Source organism: Lepisma saccharinum, chromosome 7 (assembly GCF_977018435.1).
Source record: "Lepisma saccharinum chromosome 7, izLepSacc3.1, whole genome shotgun sequence".
NCBI classification, from domain to species: Eukaryota; Metazoa; Arthropoda; class Insecta; order Zygentoma; family Lepismatidae; genus Lepisma; species Lepisma saccharinum.
Window position 1 is genome coordinate 58725969 of NC_139235.1, and position 17175 is coordinate 58743143.

At 35.2% G+C, this 17175-nt stretch overlaps 1 protein-coding gene across 1 annotated transcript; it reads left to right on the top strand.

The window, feature by feature from the left end:
* The first annotated feature begins 995 nt into the window (after positions 1-995).
* LOC145989866 (uncharacterized) lies at positions 996-17175 on the top strand. Its single transcript, XM_083125331.1, has 2 exons — positions 996-1101; positions 16266-17175. Exons 1-2 carry the CDS (start codon positions 1031-1033, stop codon positions 16903-16905), a joined length of 711 nt encoding a protein of 236 aa, XP_082981457.1. The 5' UTR covers positions 996-1030; the 3' UTR covers positions 16906-17175.

The window sequence follows — 17175 nt, forward strand, 5'->3', positions numbered from 1 at the left end:
CTCCGAGCTTTCAACTTCATTGATGATTATTTTCGGAGTATGATCAGGAATGGTTGGAACATCATTGAGTATTCTAATTCGTATAAAATTAGGTCAGCCTGGAAGTTTAATTGGAGATGATCAAATCATCAGGGCTGGTAAAGGGACGGTGAAGACAATGCGGTGGAGGTTCTGATGACTCTCGCTTTTCAGAAGCTCAGAAAGTTTGTCGTATTGTGCTACTTATTTGTTTTGTGTGTTTTCTAACAAGAATGTTGTCAACACGTGCCATAAGAAGTTTTTTAATGTCATATGGAGCAACTTGTACAATTAAGTTACATACATTTCATTAATATGAAAATGTAAAAAAAAAAAGTTTGCAAGTACATGGTATGAACAAATCATTTATGCTGGTTTTGTTTTGCAGGTATGATGAACATTTTTACTTCACTGAACAACCTGAAAATACAAGTCTCCCTGTATGGAATTTCGAGGATGTGACAAATGTCTCTGGTACAGATATAATAGTGACAAAAGAAGAATCATCAGTGGTATGTTCAGATGTAGAAAGTCTATTTAACATGGGAGCAGAAGTTACTAGTAACAATTTTGTACTTTGTAAATCTTGCAACACAAGATTTGAATGTGATCAGGAATTGCATCAACATGTTCTGACTTGTTCCAAAGGAACAAGTGGTTGCCAGAAGTCACTTCCTGTTTTACCATCACAGAGAAAACAGCCAATGAAATGGTACAGATGTGAAGACTGCAGGAAGATGTTCCGTAATGTGGCTTCTTTTCAAAGGCATACTCGGTTGCACACGGGACTTAATCTTCTCCATTGCAATCAGTGTGGCAAGAAATTTACCGTGAAAAGTCACCTACAAGAACATGAGAGGGTTCATACTGGTGAAAAACCATATATCTGTTCTCTGTGTGGTTCAGCATTTGCATGTTCTTCCAATCTTTCAAGACACATCAAGACTCACATTAAAAGTTCACATGAGAGACAATAAGTTTTGCTCATTGTGTTCTCTTGCATCAACCTTCAATGAGGCATGTGGAGAAAACTTTTCCAGGGATGTGCAATAACAGCTACAGTTTGGGAGACTTTTGTCATAGGTAATTATAATTTCCCTACCCTCATGTCAAGTCACCAAGAGTATGTTTGGGAATTTGCTCTATCTTGTATATTTTTAGTTTGCGTGTTATAGATTATTTGTTAACATCATGTGCATGGCAAACTTTTACCCTTAAGGCAAATACTTTGTATAATATTGTCACTCTTTTGTTTTATCTATGTATTGTTTTTGTTGATTGAGTATCAACCAAGTTTTCTATCGATCTTGTCTTAAAATTTTTTAACATTTTTTTTTTTTTACTTTTCGATTACTCATAGACTAAACTTTCAGATCTATAAAATGATGAAAGTACCACTAAGCTATTCAATCTTCATTTTGAAAATGATCATTGAATAAAACTGTTTTTATAATCAAATCAGTGAATGGAAAAAATTACTCCATGAACATGTACTTTTATTAGTTACATAGCAGCACATCATTAAGGATTAAAATTATTATAATTGATTCTACAGTTGTACTTTAGGATATTTTATGTCACTTTTCAACATGCTCAACTGGTCTAGATTAATTGTAATGAAGACGATGAATAGTGAACTATTTACACAGATAAAGAAACAAACACAATGAAACATCCTTACCTTGTGCAGGCTTTAAATATACAAAAATTTTGGCTGAGCAGCATTATATGCAAATGCAACATATATAAAGCCCTAATCCCATCACTCACTGACATAAATGTTCTCCATTTGGGAAGCCCCAGAGGTGGCAAAAAATGCTTCATTACGACCCCCATGAAATTGTCTCAAAATACCAAGAAAATTTTAACAAATCACTCATTTACCCCTTTATTAAGGGTGAAAATGCCCTTTTTTCATGTCCCTAGCGACATCAGTTTCCAGGGACTAAAAATCCCACATTTGTTTGTCATAGTTTATCCTCGAGATTAACATCAACACACATGATTCAATTCCAAGTTAGAAAACATGCATTAAACAAGGGGTGACATCTACATAAGAAGAGGATTCAATCCAGAGATTAACATAAACAGTCATATCATGTTTAGCTTGTTTGTTGCTCATCATGGAAACAGACGTTGCTACGGAACTTACAGAAGGGTATCCACGGTAACTGAGTGATGCTTGAATTTTCATATTTCAAAATATGAGCATCAGAATTTTTTACAGAGGTGAGGTAGGACTTTTCGGGGAATGAGGAAAACAATTATTTGAAATAATAATTAAAATGTAAAAAATGACAAAAGAAATAAATGTTGCTTTTCCAATTTGGTGTTGATGGATTTTAATGTCTTTGTCCTATTCTTTCCGCCCAACCCTGTGGCCGAGTGGTTAACACATCGTGCTGCAATGCCAAGGGTCCCGGGTTCGAATCCCGGTCGGGCTTGGTTGTTTGTGAATGTCCATTCATCAATTTCATCATTTCATCACTCATCCCCATCTTCGCAAATTTATCCAAGGGGCACAAAACGCGAAGTAAAATAAACTAAATCAATCAATCAATCAATCAACCTATTCTTTCTATTATTTGCCTTTTCATCTACTCCATCAGAAGAGGCCCAAAAACCAACCAAACCTGGTATAGCCCTTTCTTTCTTGCTCTGTTTCGGATTTAAGATTATTTGTTTTAATTGGGATTAAACATACCCTTCCGATTGACAGATGAAAGATAGCTATGAACCTGCATACTGGACCCCCATAAGTACGTGGTACACCATGCATCAAGTAATTTTAATTATTAGAATACTAGAATATAAAGTTCACTGGATAGGATTGAATGACAGTTTATTTAACAAAACTTAACTTTGTATTGAACAATAATATTAGATACATACATCAACTGTCATTAATAATTATGACCTTAACGGGAACAATATATATATATCACGATAATTCTCACTAGTTATTCTTAACTAATAATTGGCTTTCTCTCCTTGTGCTGACTATTTAATTGGTCTCATTATTCATCCATGTTCAAATGATTGCCTAAAAGAATATTTCTATGTTAAATTTCCCCCTTTTCCTACTTGTCTGTAATGACGATCACTCGGTAAAGATCAACAAGCAAATTAATATCATACTACGAACTACTCTACAAAATTAAATAAAATACTATTAAACTATTTCTCTACTAAAGAAATGAAATTAAACCATCACCACTACGTTCGTCTAAGTCCCCTGTTGACCTCTCCCGTCACGTCGAGTGCCCTGTTGGATTGTGATGTTGAACGTGTGCCAGCTGGAAGTGAAGTGTGGAGGTTTAGGATTCTTACCTCCAACCGGCAAACTAAATGACGTAACTTGCGATCAGTGCCATCTATTGGCTTTTACCTTCTTTCATTCAGAGAGAGAGAAACCAAAATCTTACACTGCCCTCCCCCAATACTTGAACATTACCTGTGTAGGATTTTAACATATATATACAACAATATTGATCACTTACAATAAACAAAATAACACAATTAGATACTATAGTTGCTTCTCACAAATATCCTTCAATGTCCTTAGGGTTCCTTTTTCATTAGATGTTGATTGTCGACTTATATCTGTACCATTGAGGAATACCTGTCAATACAAAACAAGCAACAGTATCTCAACTCACATTTTACAACACATTAAAGAATATATATATATGATGATTATGAACATGAAAAAACACCATTGTTTGACTGACTCACTTCCTGGATACTCTATACAGTTTTATTTGATCAATATGACAACGTTTTTCAACAGATGGATTTTCCACCTTCTCTAACAATACAGAAACTGGGGTTAAAAACTTCTTGATTATATATGGACCCTCATACAGCATACTTAATGACCTTGTAATACCATCCAGCAATGATGCTTTAGGATGAGTCCTTACAACTACTTTATCATTGATTTGATACGTCACATTACTGTATTTTTTCTTGTAACTTTTTTCACGTTTATGCCACTCACTTTTCATTTTTTCTAATGCACGAGACCATTTTATTTGATTACCTTGGGTAAAATCTAACATTTCATTATCAGTCAATTGCCAATTTTGCAACAATGGATCAAAAAGTTTCCTTCCTAAGAAGAGTTCTGCAGGGGTACAATCTATTGATTGATGATTAGTGTTATTGAAACAATATTGTAAATGATACAAATATTTTGACCACGTCGATTGATTGGTGGAACAAAAACATCTTAGAGCTTGTTTCAGATTTCTAATCATTCTTTCACACAAGTTTGCTTTTGGATTCCATGGACTAATTGTAATATGTTTGCAACCAATACCATACAGAAATTCACTGAATAACTCAGAAGTATAATAACTAGCGTTATCTGAACAAAATTGAGAAAAATATCCAAAATTTGAACAATATCTTTGCAAATGTTTAATTATTATTTTCGACGAAACTTTTCGTAATGCTTGATACCAAACATATCTACTAGCATTATCTACTACTACTAATACATACTTAAAACCATTTGAATTTGGCAAAGGTCCCAAAATATCACAACTCACTCTCTGTAAGGGATGCTTAATGATTTCTGATGACAAAACACCCATTGGAGTTTTATTTCTTTCCTTAGCTAATTGACACAATTCACAGCTTGTTACTCTATCCTTTACAACATCGACCATATTTTCCCAAGTAAAATTTCTTTGAAGTTTTCTCAAGGTTTTGGACCAATTTGAATGTCCTCCACCTATGGCATTGGTGTGATAATATTGAATTAACGGTTCAATTAAGTGTTTGGGGACTAGTACCTTGAATGGCTGTCCTTTATTTCTAGTTTTCTTGTATACAATTCCATTACGCACACAATAATTAGGAACTTGTTCATTGGCCTTGATTTTGTTCTTTATGACCTTTATCTCATCATCTTTATCTTGCTCAGACAAAATGGAATTTAACAATGTAGGAAAACCCCATAAGTTTAAACAAACAGAGTCAATTTCAGATTTATCTAAATCATCGGTATCGTACTGAGAATGATCATACATTCTTGAAAGAAAATCTGCAATTACATTACTGGATGATGGAATATGATGTAAATCGAAACTAAATGAAGAAATAAATTCAACCCACCTTGCAAATTTACTGTATTTCTTCGCTCTCTTCAACATGTGAAATAAGGCCATATTATCTACTCTAATGGTAAATCTTTTACATTGCAAAAAATATTTGAATTTCTCTAATGCTTGAACTAGACTGGTTAATTCTAGTTCATATATTGTTTTATTACGTTCTGTCTCCTTTAATCTCCTTGAAAAGAAATATACTGGCTTTAGTTTACCTGAATCATCTTCTTGCATTAGACAAGCACCATAGGCTTTCAATGAACTGTCACATTCAAGAACGAATTTTTTTGAAAAATCAGGGAGAGCTAAGAATACATGCTCAAGAAATTTACCTTTTATTTCTCTGAAGGCATTTTCATGAAATTCAGTCCAACGAAATTTATTCTTCGGGCTTCTAAGATCATTTAATGGTCCTATTATTAGAGCGTATTCTGGGATAAATGAACTATAATAATTGAGTATGCCTAAAATTCGCATTAATGATCTACGATTTTTAGGTCGAGGAAGACATTGAATCGCTTTGATTCTTTCAGAATCAATGTGCATTTGCTTGTCTTTAATTACATAACCAAGAAATTTTATTTCTTTCAACATAAATTAACTTTTGGATTTGGAAATTGTAACACCATATTTTTTGAGTCTATCTAACACAATACGTATGTGTTCAAGATGTTCCTTTTCATTTTTTGAAACAATGACTATATCATCGCAAAAATATTCAACAATTTTACCCCGTAAATCTCCCAACATTATTTGCATCATGCGTGCTAGACAAGCACTACCAATTGAGATTCCAAAGGGTACTGATTTGAATCTATAACTTGCTGTTGATGTTGAGAATGAAGTACAATCTCTAGAAGCTTTACTTAATCGTACCTGATGATACGCCTTTCTAACATCTATAACAGAAAATACTGACCCTTTGCTAAGGTTACTTAACGACTCTTGCATTAAATTTGCTGGGAAACCATCAAAAATTACCTTTTCATTTAGTTTTTGGTAATTAACAACAAGCCTTTTACTATTATTCTTCCCTCGTACAACGAAACATGGAGCTCAATAAGCAGATTGTGATTTCTCAATAAGATCAAGATCTAAAAGTTCTTTTACACAATCGTCCACTTCCTTTTTTTTTTTCGAGTGACTGTACATAAGGTTGTTCGCGCACTGGTATTTTGTCTTTCAGATGAATCGTGTATTCAAATTCATTAAATACACCAACTTTATCAGAAAATACTTCAGGATATGAATTTAATAACATACCTAGTTCTTCCGTGTATTCATGCGATGTTCCTGGACATTGTTGTTGGTCTCGTTCATGTAGACAGACAGACGGATTATCAGGAATCGACGTATCTTCTGCCGCAATCATGTTGTAGCTACCAGCTGTTGCTCTGGAACGCCAAGGTTGCCTTCGGGTGATACTTCCTTGCGAAACTCTGTTCCTGCCACCAGACCAGCTTTGCGGAGTTCTCGATTGCCAATGTGACCTTGAACTTGAAACATCACAAACATTAGTTCCTTTACATTTACGTGTTTCCTGAAATGAATGGCTCGTATTAATAACACTGTCCGAAATCCACTTCATTTGCACTTTTTCACGAGAATACGGAAATGTAATAGTTTTGTCATGAAAATTTAATAGAAATTGTCTATCCTTAATGAACTGAACTCCTATGATAAAGTCAATAGGTAAGTCTTCACACACAAATGCACTAATTGGCCATGACATGTTACACAGTTTCAAACTCAAGTCAACTACTTTGTTCAACTTTAAGCTACGTCCTGCACCCAATGTTATTGTCACTTCTTGAAATCTCTCTTTTACATTACCTTGTCGCAGTTCATTATATAAACGTTTGTTAATCAAATTGTAAGTACTTCCCGTATCTAAACATGCACTGACACGCTTATTATTGATTTCACTATCAGCAAATACCGCAATTACATCTTGATTATTGCCATCAGTTCTTTTCACTATTGGTAAAGCTGAATTCAAAGTTTGATTATAATTACGCCAAACATTTTCTTTCCTTGGTTCATTAAATCTTGACGAAACTGGTGTAGTGCGAAATGACACTTTACTGGGAAACTGAACATTTTGTACTTTCTTCTGTTTTTCTTGTCCATAAAAATCACGTTTCACATACTGATGCCATTGCATCTTTTCTAAGGTTAGCTTAAGTTTACTTAGTGAATCTGGTATTTCAGTAAACAAGAATTTTTCACTAAGGTTAGGAACCAATCTGTCTACTAATAATCTAACAAATTCCGGTTCACTCCAATTGACACGTAACAGTTGGGCAGCACATTTCCTGTCCTTCAAAAATTGAAGTGCATCCTCATCTTCCTTTTGTTTACAAAGCACGAATTCTTGGAGCAATTCATTTCTACCTAATGATGTTACATATCTATCTAACAAGTATTCAACCATGTTACTCCACGTTTTTCCTTCAATAATGAATTGCAACCAACTTTCTATCAATTGATGATTAACTTTAGGCGTTACTGCAATGAGTATATTACGCAGTGGAAATAGATTCAAGTCAATGATTTGTTGTAATTTAAACATAAATTCAAAAATTGATCTAGCGTTTAGATTATGCATTAGTGGAAGATGTATTATCATATTATTCAGTGTGTCATGAGCTATTTTATTTGACACCTTTTGCAAAGCATTTCCTTCAAATACACATGGCATAATTCCTAATACATTACTTTCACGATTTTCATTCAAAGGTGTACTACTCACATTATCCTGTCCAAGATCAATTAAATCAGTTACGGTTTTTACTTGAGTTTCCTTATTGTAACATTCCATTTGTTCGATTCTACCACTATCTAGACAAGTGAAATCTAATGGATCTTCCCCTATTGCAAATGGTCTTTGAAATGTGGATGACATTTGAGGTCGTATCCCGGGTTGCCAATCCGGAGCCCCTATCTGACTTACCGTAACAAATGGATTACTTCTCTGAAAGTTTGACATTATCTCTTTTCCATTTCTACCAATTATGATAATGAATATTACTTGTCATAGTTCCATCGAACCATGCTCTGCTTTTTATAGCCCTTTCTTTCTTGCTCTGTTTCGGATTTAAGATTATTTGTTTTAATTGGGATTAAACATACCCTTCCGATTGACAGATGAAAGATAGCTATGAACCTGCATACTGGACCCCCATAAGTACGTGGTACACCATGCATCAAGTAATTTTAATTATTAGAATACTAGAATATAAAGTTCACTGGATAGGATTGAATGACAGTTTATTTAACAAAACTTAACTTTGTATTGAACAATAATATTAGATACATACATCAACTGTCATTAATAATTATGACCTTAACGGGAACAATATATATATATCACGATAATTCTCACTAGTTATTCTTAACTAATAATTGGCTTTCTCTCCTTGTGCTGACTATTTAATTGGTCTCATTATTCATCCATGTTCAAATGATTGCCTAAAAGAATATTTCTATGTTAAATTTCCCCCTTTTCCTACTTGTCTGTAATGACGATCACTCGGTAAAGATCAACAAGCAAATTAATATCATACTACGAACTACTCTACAAAATTAAATAAAATACTATTAAACTATTTCTCTACTAAAGAAATGAAATTAAACCATCACCACTACGTTCGTCTAAGTCCCCTGTTGACCTCTCCCGTCACGTCGAGTGCCCTGTTGGATTGTGATGTTGAACGTGTGCCAGCTGGAAGTGAAGTGTGGAGGTTTAGGATTCTTACCTCCAACCGGCAAACTAAATGACGTAACTTGCGATCAGTGCCATCTATTGGCTTTTACCTTCTTTCATTCAGAGAGAGAGAAACCAAAATCTTACACAGGCTATACTGGCTTGTGTAATTACTAGACTAGGAGGAAGGCCCTACCCAGCATTATTTTCCAAATAACTTTATTATTCAACTTCTTTCTCTACCATTTCCACTCTGTTCTCTCCCCTTGTTATTTCTCTCTTGCCTTGCTCTTTCTTTCTCTCTCCTTCTTGTCATTTCTCTCTTATTCTTGCTCTTTCTTTTGGTACTCTCTCTTTCTCTCCCATCCTTACCTCTCTTGTCCTTATACTGTTTTCTCTCTCCCACTCTGCCAATCTTGTCCATTCCTTGCATACATTATGTGACTCAACAATGCATGATGCTCCTTGCCTGCATCTTTGAACTTGCCCTTTCCTCCTTGTCTATGCAAACAGGTGCCATGGCACTATCCTTGCAATTAACATTACGCCTCTGATTGCATCTGACACAAAATTTCCTGTGAATGCATCATGGGAACTTTCATACCTGGCGTGAAAGGAATGGCATTCCTTTATTGAATTTGTTTATGTAAAAAATCAAATGGACTATATTCACCCAGTTTATTATTATAAATATACAATAATATTTTAAGCATTTGTACAATATTACAGCAAGTACATGCATGAAGTTCTGTTCTAAAATGTTTAAACAAGTGAACATACTCAGTTGTTTCCCATCGTGCAATACTACATGCTGACATGAAGAGCATTGGGAAACCTCATCTCTAACATCATAGCGCACAAAATATGCCTAAAGGCCACATTGAAAATGTGCGAATCACTTTACTAAAGATGCTGACCTATAATTGAAGTTATGACTTTATTGTTATTGTTTGTACATGCTAGTAAATCAGGGAATTGTATTTAATTGCTTTACATTTCAGTGCCTTTTTCTAATTTTCTAATGGAGTTTATTACATTTGCTAGCAAAGATTTAAAAATAAATCAAATAATTGTTTAATTTATTTACTTGTACAATGGCCCAACATTTTGTTCAATCAAGAGTAATGTTGTTCTGCCTAAGGATGGTAGTAAGTGAGAAGAGTACATCTCTGCATATAAATTCAATATTTTTTGTAGCATTTCTTTAAATAGAGACAATGTCAAATATCATGATTCTTTTTATTTTACACAAATAATGTATTGGAGTTTATATTTGGCTTCACAATAAATTATGTATATACGACAAGACAAACCTATCTGTACTTTAGTTTTTAGTACGTTGGCCCAACATAAAACCACACATTGGCCCAAAATAAAAATGACATGTTGGGCCAATGAAAAAATCACACGTTGTGTCAACATTTGAACCACTGCCAAAATTAACATTGCCCCACGGTGTGTTCTTATGTTTGGGGCCAACCATTTTCGGTATGTTTAGCCCAACGTTGGGCCAACCACTTTTGGTTACTTGGATATGGCCATTAATAAAGAGAGACCTATACCAGTGAACTTCTCTGAATCTGGTATGGTGCTAGTATGATGTATGTCAGCCCTTTCCTGCTTTCGCAGTCTCTGTCCATTGACTTGTGAAAGATGTTGCAGGGATGTTGTTCCATTCCTCTGACAACATGACAAACAACATTTTGGTGGTTTTTGATCCCTCAACCTTTACTCCAACTCATCTCATGGTTGTTCAGTGGAGTTTAGTTCTAGTTTTTTCACCTTTGTTTCCTCAAACCATGGGGTTATGACCTTTTCTTTATGAACCAGGAACTGTCGTGTAGAAAGTGAAATGGGCCATGTCCAAATTGTTATCATAGTGTGAGTAGTGCAGAATTATGTAAAATGCCTTGATAGGCATTTAGATTCATGGATCCCATCACACAAAGCAATGGACCAACATCATAATATCATGAAAATCAGCCCACCACCTCCAGACTACACAGTGATCATCGCACCAGAGATGCAACCACAAATTTTTGTCTAAGGTGGGGCAAGTACCAGGATAAACGTACAAATAATAATAATAATAATAATAATAATAATAATAATAATAATAATAATAATAATAATAATGATGATGATGATGATGATGATAACAACAACAACAACAACAAAGCAATAACATTGTTGTTGCTGCTATTATTATTATTATTATTATTAGTAGTAGTAGTAGTAGTAGTAGTAGTAGTAGTAGTAGTAGTAATAGTATCAAAGATGTTATTATCTTCGTAAATTAATCAAAAAAGGGGGTAGAAGTTGGTGCTAATGCATTTGTGTTGGAACAAACGATTTGAAATAAATATTTTTTTTCAAAATGTTCAATTTCACATTAATAATGGAAATCAAGCACACAAACTGAATTTTTGAAAGACAGAAAATGCATGATAAATTCATTCAAAACATAATTAATTTTTTTACACGTAACATGTATAACTTCATGGAACACATGTTTTACACACATGCAACAGGGAGCGACATAAAATAAGAAAATATACATGCAATACTTAATTGAGTATGTATTTAAGGTTTCTTTAATATATATATACACACACACACACACACACACACACAACATATATTGTTTAATACATTACGTAGTCATTTCATCAATTCATCAACCTCATAACCAACTGCAAAAATTACCTAAATTTTCTCTCAAATGTGCATGCTCCTTGTCCTCCAAACAATTGTTCATGCATTTAAGACAAAATCAATTAAGAAAAGTCTTACTTCTTTCTCTGGCAATTTACAATGTACTACAGAAGGCAACCATATATTGTGAGCGAAGCAACCAAAAAAATTTTTAGATCCAATTTTTTGCAAACTGAAAACAATATTGATTTAATAGGGTGCAAATAATTTCACAGAGCGCCATGACATTCTCTCTTTTACAACTTTTTTAATTTAGATTGTTCGCTGTCCAATGTCGACTCCTGCCGCCCCCTAGTTATGGCTCTGAACTTGATAACACTAAGAAAAGCAGGTATTGCAAGTGAAGCAAGCAAGAACATTTTACGAAATGTATTTTTATTTGCATTAAATTTGAAATCAAAGAGGGCAATTTCACCTCTGTGCCCCCTGCAGATGCCTGTGTCCATCAATGTTCTCCCCCTATGCCCCCATGAATTGATATCCATCCAAGGTTGTGGGGCTAAGGTCCCCCCCATGGTTGTGCATAGCAACTTGCTGGTAAGTAATGTTTACCAGACATTCACCACATCACCACATGTCTCTCTGCATGTAGTGCGAGTCAACATTCCACAGGATTCACTTCCATTGTCTATTGCTTTGCACTACTATAAACGATAGCCAATGGTAGATTCAGAGGTTGCAGTTGGGAAGGGGTGAAAATCAATTCCAACCTACAGTTGCACTATTCTATATAAACAATAAATTGTACTGTAAAAAGGAACCATGTTGTTTTGCAAAAATATGGTTTCAGGACTCAAATAGGTTGTTATGTTGTTATGTGTTGGATCATAATTCCCTCCATTGCTTTGGTAAACTGAACAATCGGATTTGAGGAGTAGAGTGAATAATAATAATAATAATAATAATAATAATTTTAATAATAATAATAATAATAATAATAAACCTATTCTCTCAAGGGATCTCAGGTTCGAGTTCCCTTTTGAGGCACAGTGGTTTGGATCTAAATTTCAACTATAGGTCCAGTCCGATTGGACTATCATGAGCATAAAGTAGGCTTAAATCAAGCTTTAATATTTTTCAGTCTCTTAAACTTTGGGATAAAATACAATACATTTGAGTCTTTAAAATTTTAGGCATAATAACATGTAAAACATAGAATATAACAACATATATAAAAAACTGCTCTTGTCACCCTCCCCATGGATCTGTATCTGGCCTGCATTTTGTGTAGGTTGCAACTAGAACATAAAATCAAAGTGTAACTACTTCATGACATTCACTTACCACACTTCCTGATTTCAATCAAAAGTTACTGACCACTGTTTGCAACACATTCACCAGATGTTGGACACTTCAAAGGACCTTATCATTCAATTCTTCTGACTCACCAGTCCATTTCATTACTACATCATCCAGTATTACTGGGTGAAGCTTATGGTAAGCTTGAGATAGCTTGCTTGTAGCTTCTCAAATTCAGTTGGATATGGCAAGCTTGATATAATCATGATGCAAGCTTGTTTCAAGCTTTCAGATTTCTGTGATAAGTTTGCTGCAAGTTTGTCATGTCAAAGTTGCTGCAATTTTGTCTTGATTCAAGCCTGATGTAAGCTTACAGTTTGAAATTATATCATTATATACTTCCAGCAAGATTGTTTGCTTTAAATGTAAAGCTTGTTTCAGGCTTGAAGCAAGCTTACTATGCTACCTTGGAGGTTTGTGTCTGTTTCAGACGGACTATTTTTGTCTCTTCAATCTGGCATCAACATCTGGATTATTTGCTGTGTACTTGCTTGTGCTTCCCCATGAAAAGACATCCATATTTAAATGCATAAATACCCCCATCAAGTTCCTCACCATTGGCATAGCAATGGCATGGTTTCACAAGAAATCTCCATTCTTTGCCACAGAAGACTGAGTAAAGCAGGTTGCTGAGCAGCAGGAACCATTTTGTATGAATTGTGAAGGATGGCTCTCCTTATTGAGAAAAACAATTTCATGCAGATTTATTAATGTTTTTTATAAATGTCACATTATTTTTTTACAAGTCACATTCCTTGCCATGTAATGGAGTCACATGGCAAGGAATGGAAAAATTACAACACTACATGATGAAGAGGGAACAGTGCATGCCCGTAAGTACTATGTCTCAATTCTTGGTGCGAAGCAAGTCCGAGAGCTCACTGATTCAAGCAATAAGAAGAGCATTTCTGCTTCTTCTACGGCCATCAAACACAGGGCCCACTTTGGTATGCACCTGTGTGCACTTCACAATTTTGTTCATGCACATTTGACGAGCATTACTCAGGTAGAAAAGCTGGCATAAGGAAGGAAATGGAACGTGATGTGGCCCGGGAACATTTTGTGTTTTGAAGAAATGGTGTTCAATGAATAAATATAAAAATGAATTACATTACACATTTATATGGGTGTGCACATGCGAGTCCACAAATAGGCAGCAGCCGCTACTAGTATAGTATGTGAAAGTCAGTCTCATATTCTCCCATGTTACCTGGTTTACTGCTGGTATTCCAAGTTATTTCATGTATATAGAAATTGCTGGAAAATTTGAAGTGATCAGACTTCTGTTCTCGTTTTATTTGCATGTCTGCATTGGTGTTATCTATTATAAGGTGAGGTAAGGTAAATGTACCCCCGTGCATGTGCACACATGACATGAAGGCACATGGGGTGATGTGCAGGTATAGAGCTCCACATATTCTTGATCTTGGCCATAGTTGGGATTAAGTGATCAGCATTACTCCTGGCCACCTTTACCCCCGAGAGTTGCCCCCAGGTACCCATTTGTATGAGGCTGAGCGGGCCTCAGAGCTGCACAGAAACAGGGAAATGACTGGAGAAATTCCTAGTCCAGATCATGTGCCCCAGGATTCGAACCCAGGCCTTCTGCATGGTAGCTAGATGCTGTACCAACTGAGCAAACTCAGTCAATTTTATTTCTATCTAATTAATATATAATAAATATATGCAATAATTAAGAATTGTTGCAGTAAACCAGGTCAATTTTTCAGAATATACCACTGGTGGAACTGAGGTTGACATTTCAGTGAAGGTTACCACCTTACATCCCTTTGTTAAAATTCATACAGTGTGTGTAAGTTTCAAGTTATTATCATTATGAAACATACACAGTGTGCCCCATAATTTTCCAGACTAGAATGAGAAAATGGGAACTGCAATAATACTTTTGTGTGTGTATTATTCAAAATACATTCCTTGTGCTTCAATACACTGAATGCATCGCTCATACAGATCGTTAAAACACTTCTGGAAGTCTTTGACTGAAATAGTGTTGAGATGCTTGGTTGAAGGTCTTGGAATGTCTGCAAAAGCAGTAAACTGAGTCCCTTTCAGCTGCAATTTCGGTATCGGGAAAAGGAAGTAGTCAAGAGGAGACCGATCAGGTGAATAGGGAGGATGATCAAGCAGAACAGTTCTCCTTGGAGGCCAAAAACTGATGGACAAGCACAGACCAGTGTAGTGTCAATCATAAGCGAACATGTGTCCTGTTGTCGGTATTGTGGGTGTACTCATCAAATTTGTGCCCACAGATGCTTCGAAACCTCAATGTAGAACTTCCCTCTGACCATGTGTCCATTGGGAACAAATTCTCGGACACATGCCTGTCAGCCAGCACAATCTGGCACATTGTTCCAACTTGCTCCTCAGTGTGTGTTGATCATCATTGTAAGCGATTCTACCATTCTGGAAACATTTATACCACACAAAAACACTGGAATGGACCAATGTATCGTCCTTGTACATTTGTTTCAACATGTTGTACGTTTTGGTTGCAGTTTTGCCAAGTTTGTTGCAAAATTTTATATTTACAAGGTGCTGCTTCTTTGTTTCTGACATGGTGACCTGGGGCGATGTCCCTTGGGTTACTGTAACTTTTAAGAGGATCCTTCCCAACATTCAAATTTACTTGCAAGAGAGAGAAAACATGAGGGTAATTGGAGAAGGGGTATTTTTCCAAATCATGCAATATGTAAATGCACTATGACATCTGTCTGGAAAATTATTGGACACACTGTGTACATGCAAATAGTATTACAGTAAAACTTCTCAATAACGGACAGGCCTGGGGGGGAAAATAAATGTCCGTTATTAAGAAGTATCCGCTATTCAGAAAAAAAATTACACAATAGGATAAGAATATTACAGTATGTACTTTATCCCTACATACATTACAAATTTCAAAGAAGGAAATATAGTACATGTATTTATAGTTTAATCCTTTGTTAAATTACTGCATTCAAAATGCTCTTTCTTTTTAAATAGGCTCTAACTACCTAGGTATTTCTGACCAGACCCAGATTGTCCAAAATAGTCATCTATGTTTTTCTGAATCTTAAAGTTCCTTACAATTGTCGCTAATTCAAAATACTGGCCATTGTTGTGTCGAATTCCAGTAATTGCGATCGTTTTCTTTCAGGCTGTCCATTATTAAGAAGTTTTATTTGCATTGGGGAGGTAGTTTACATTGTCTGCATCCATTATTAAGAATGTCCGTTATTGAGAAGTAATATTGCCATTAAACCCCATGTATTTCTGCTGGGGAATTTTAAAATGTCCGTAATTTAGATGTGTCCGCTATTCAGTGGTGTCCATTAGGAGAAGTTATACTGTAAATGAATTTGTAGAGTAATTATGTGTGAAGTTCTAATTGTAGTTGTATAATTTCTTTTCAGGTGTGGCAGATCTTCTGAGGCTGTAGATGTGTTGGGGAATTATGAGAGTTCATCTACTGAAGGACAAGTGAACTGCATGGATCTTGGTCACTTCTTATCTGTTATAGACACACGTTCAATTTCTTGCAATTCTATAAAGAAAAATTCAGTGAGTAAAACTCAAGATGAAGTTGAATATTGTGACCAGTCTGAATTATTAATTAAGGAGGAAGATTGTGAAAGTGTTGTGTTTGATCCACTCAGTTCCTGGCATGAAAGCAATGAAATGATAAACAACCAGGTTTCAACTGTCTCCTCTAATGCGGGAAACATGGATGTAAAATACATTCAGGGAGGTCATGAAGCTTTTCAAGGGAAGGGAAGCATGCAAACAAAAAAGGACAACTTCATGTGTAACGTCTGCGAAAAAAATTTCAGGAACAAACAGTCATTCAATAGGCATATGAGAATACACACAGGGAAGGGATTGTATCCTTGCAACATTTGCTCAAAAAATTTCACTTTGCGTTCACATCTTAACAGACATCTAGGAACACATGAGAATAAGCGCAGTTACAAATGCAAACTCTGTGGATTGATGTTCGTGCACTATATGATGTTCAAAAACCATTCACTTTCACATGCAGAACAACAGCCATGAATGTTGTAACTGGTGGACTGTAATCAGTTGTTATTTTTCTGGAGTGTATTAAGTAGGATTTACAGGCTTACATAATAGATCACGTACGAAATCACCATCTTTGAAAATGTAGGGACCAGGGGCAGGATAAATGATGAAAGGGAAACAAAATTAAATAACGAAGCAATATTTTAAAATAGGATGGTTAATATCCAGTGCAAATGCCCTTGTGAATTCTTGTTTTTAATGATATGTCACGCTTTGAGCTTGAATGATGCATGTGTTTTAAAT

Bases quoted from the DNA above. Each gene is read 5' to 3' on its own strand.
- LOC145989866 (XM_083125331.1), top strand. From the start codon at position 1,031: ATGAGGCATGTGGAGAAAACTTTTCCAGGGATGTGCAATAACAGCTAC. The intron at 1,102-16,265 runs GTAATTATAATT...ATTTCTTTTCAG, and splicing joins TTGGGAGACTTTTGTCATAG to GTGTGGCAGATCTTCTGAGG.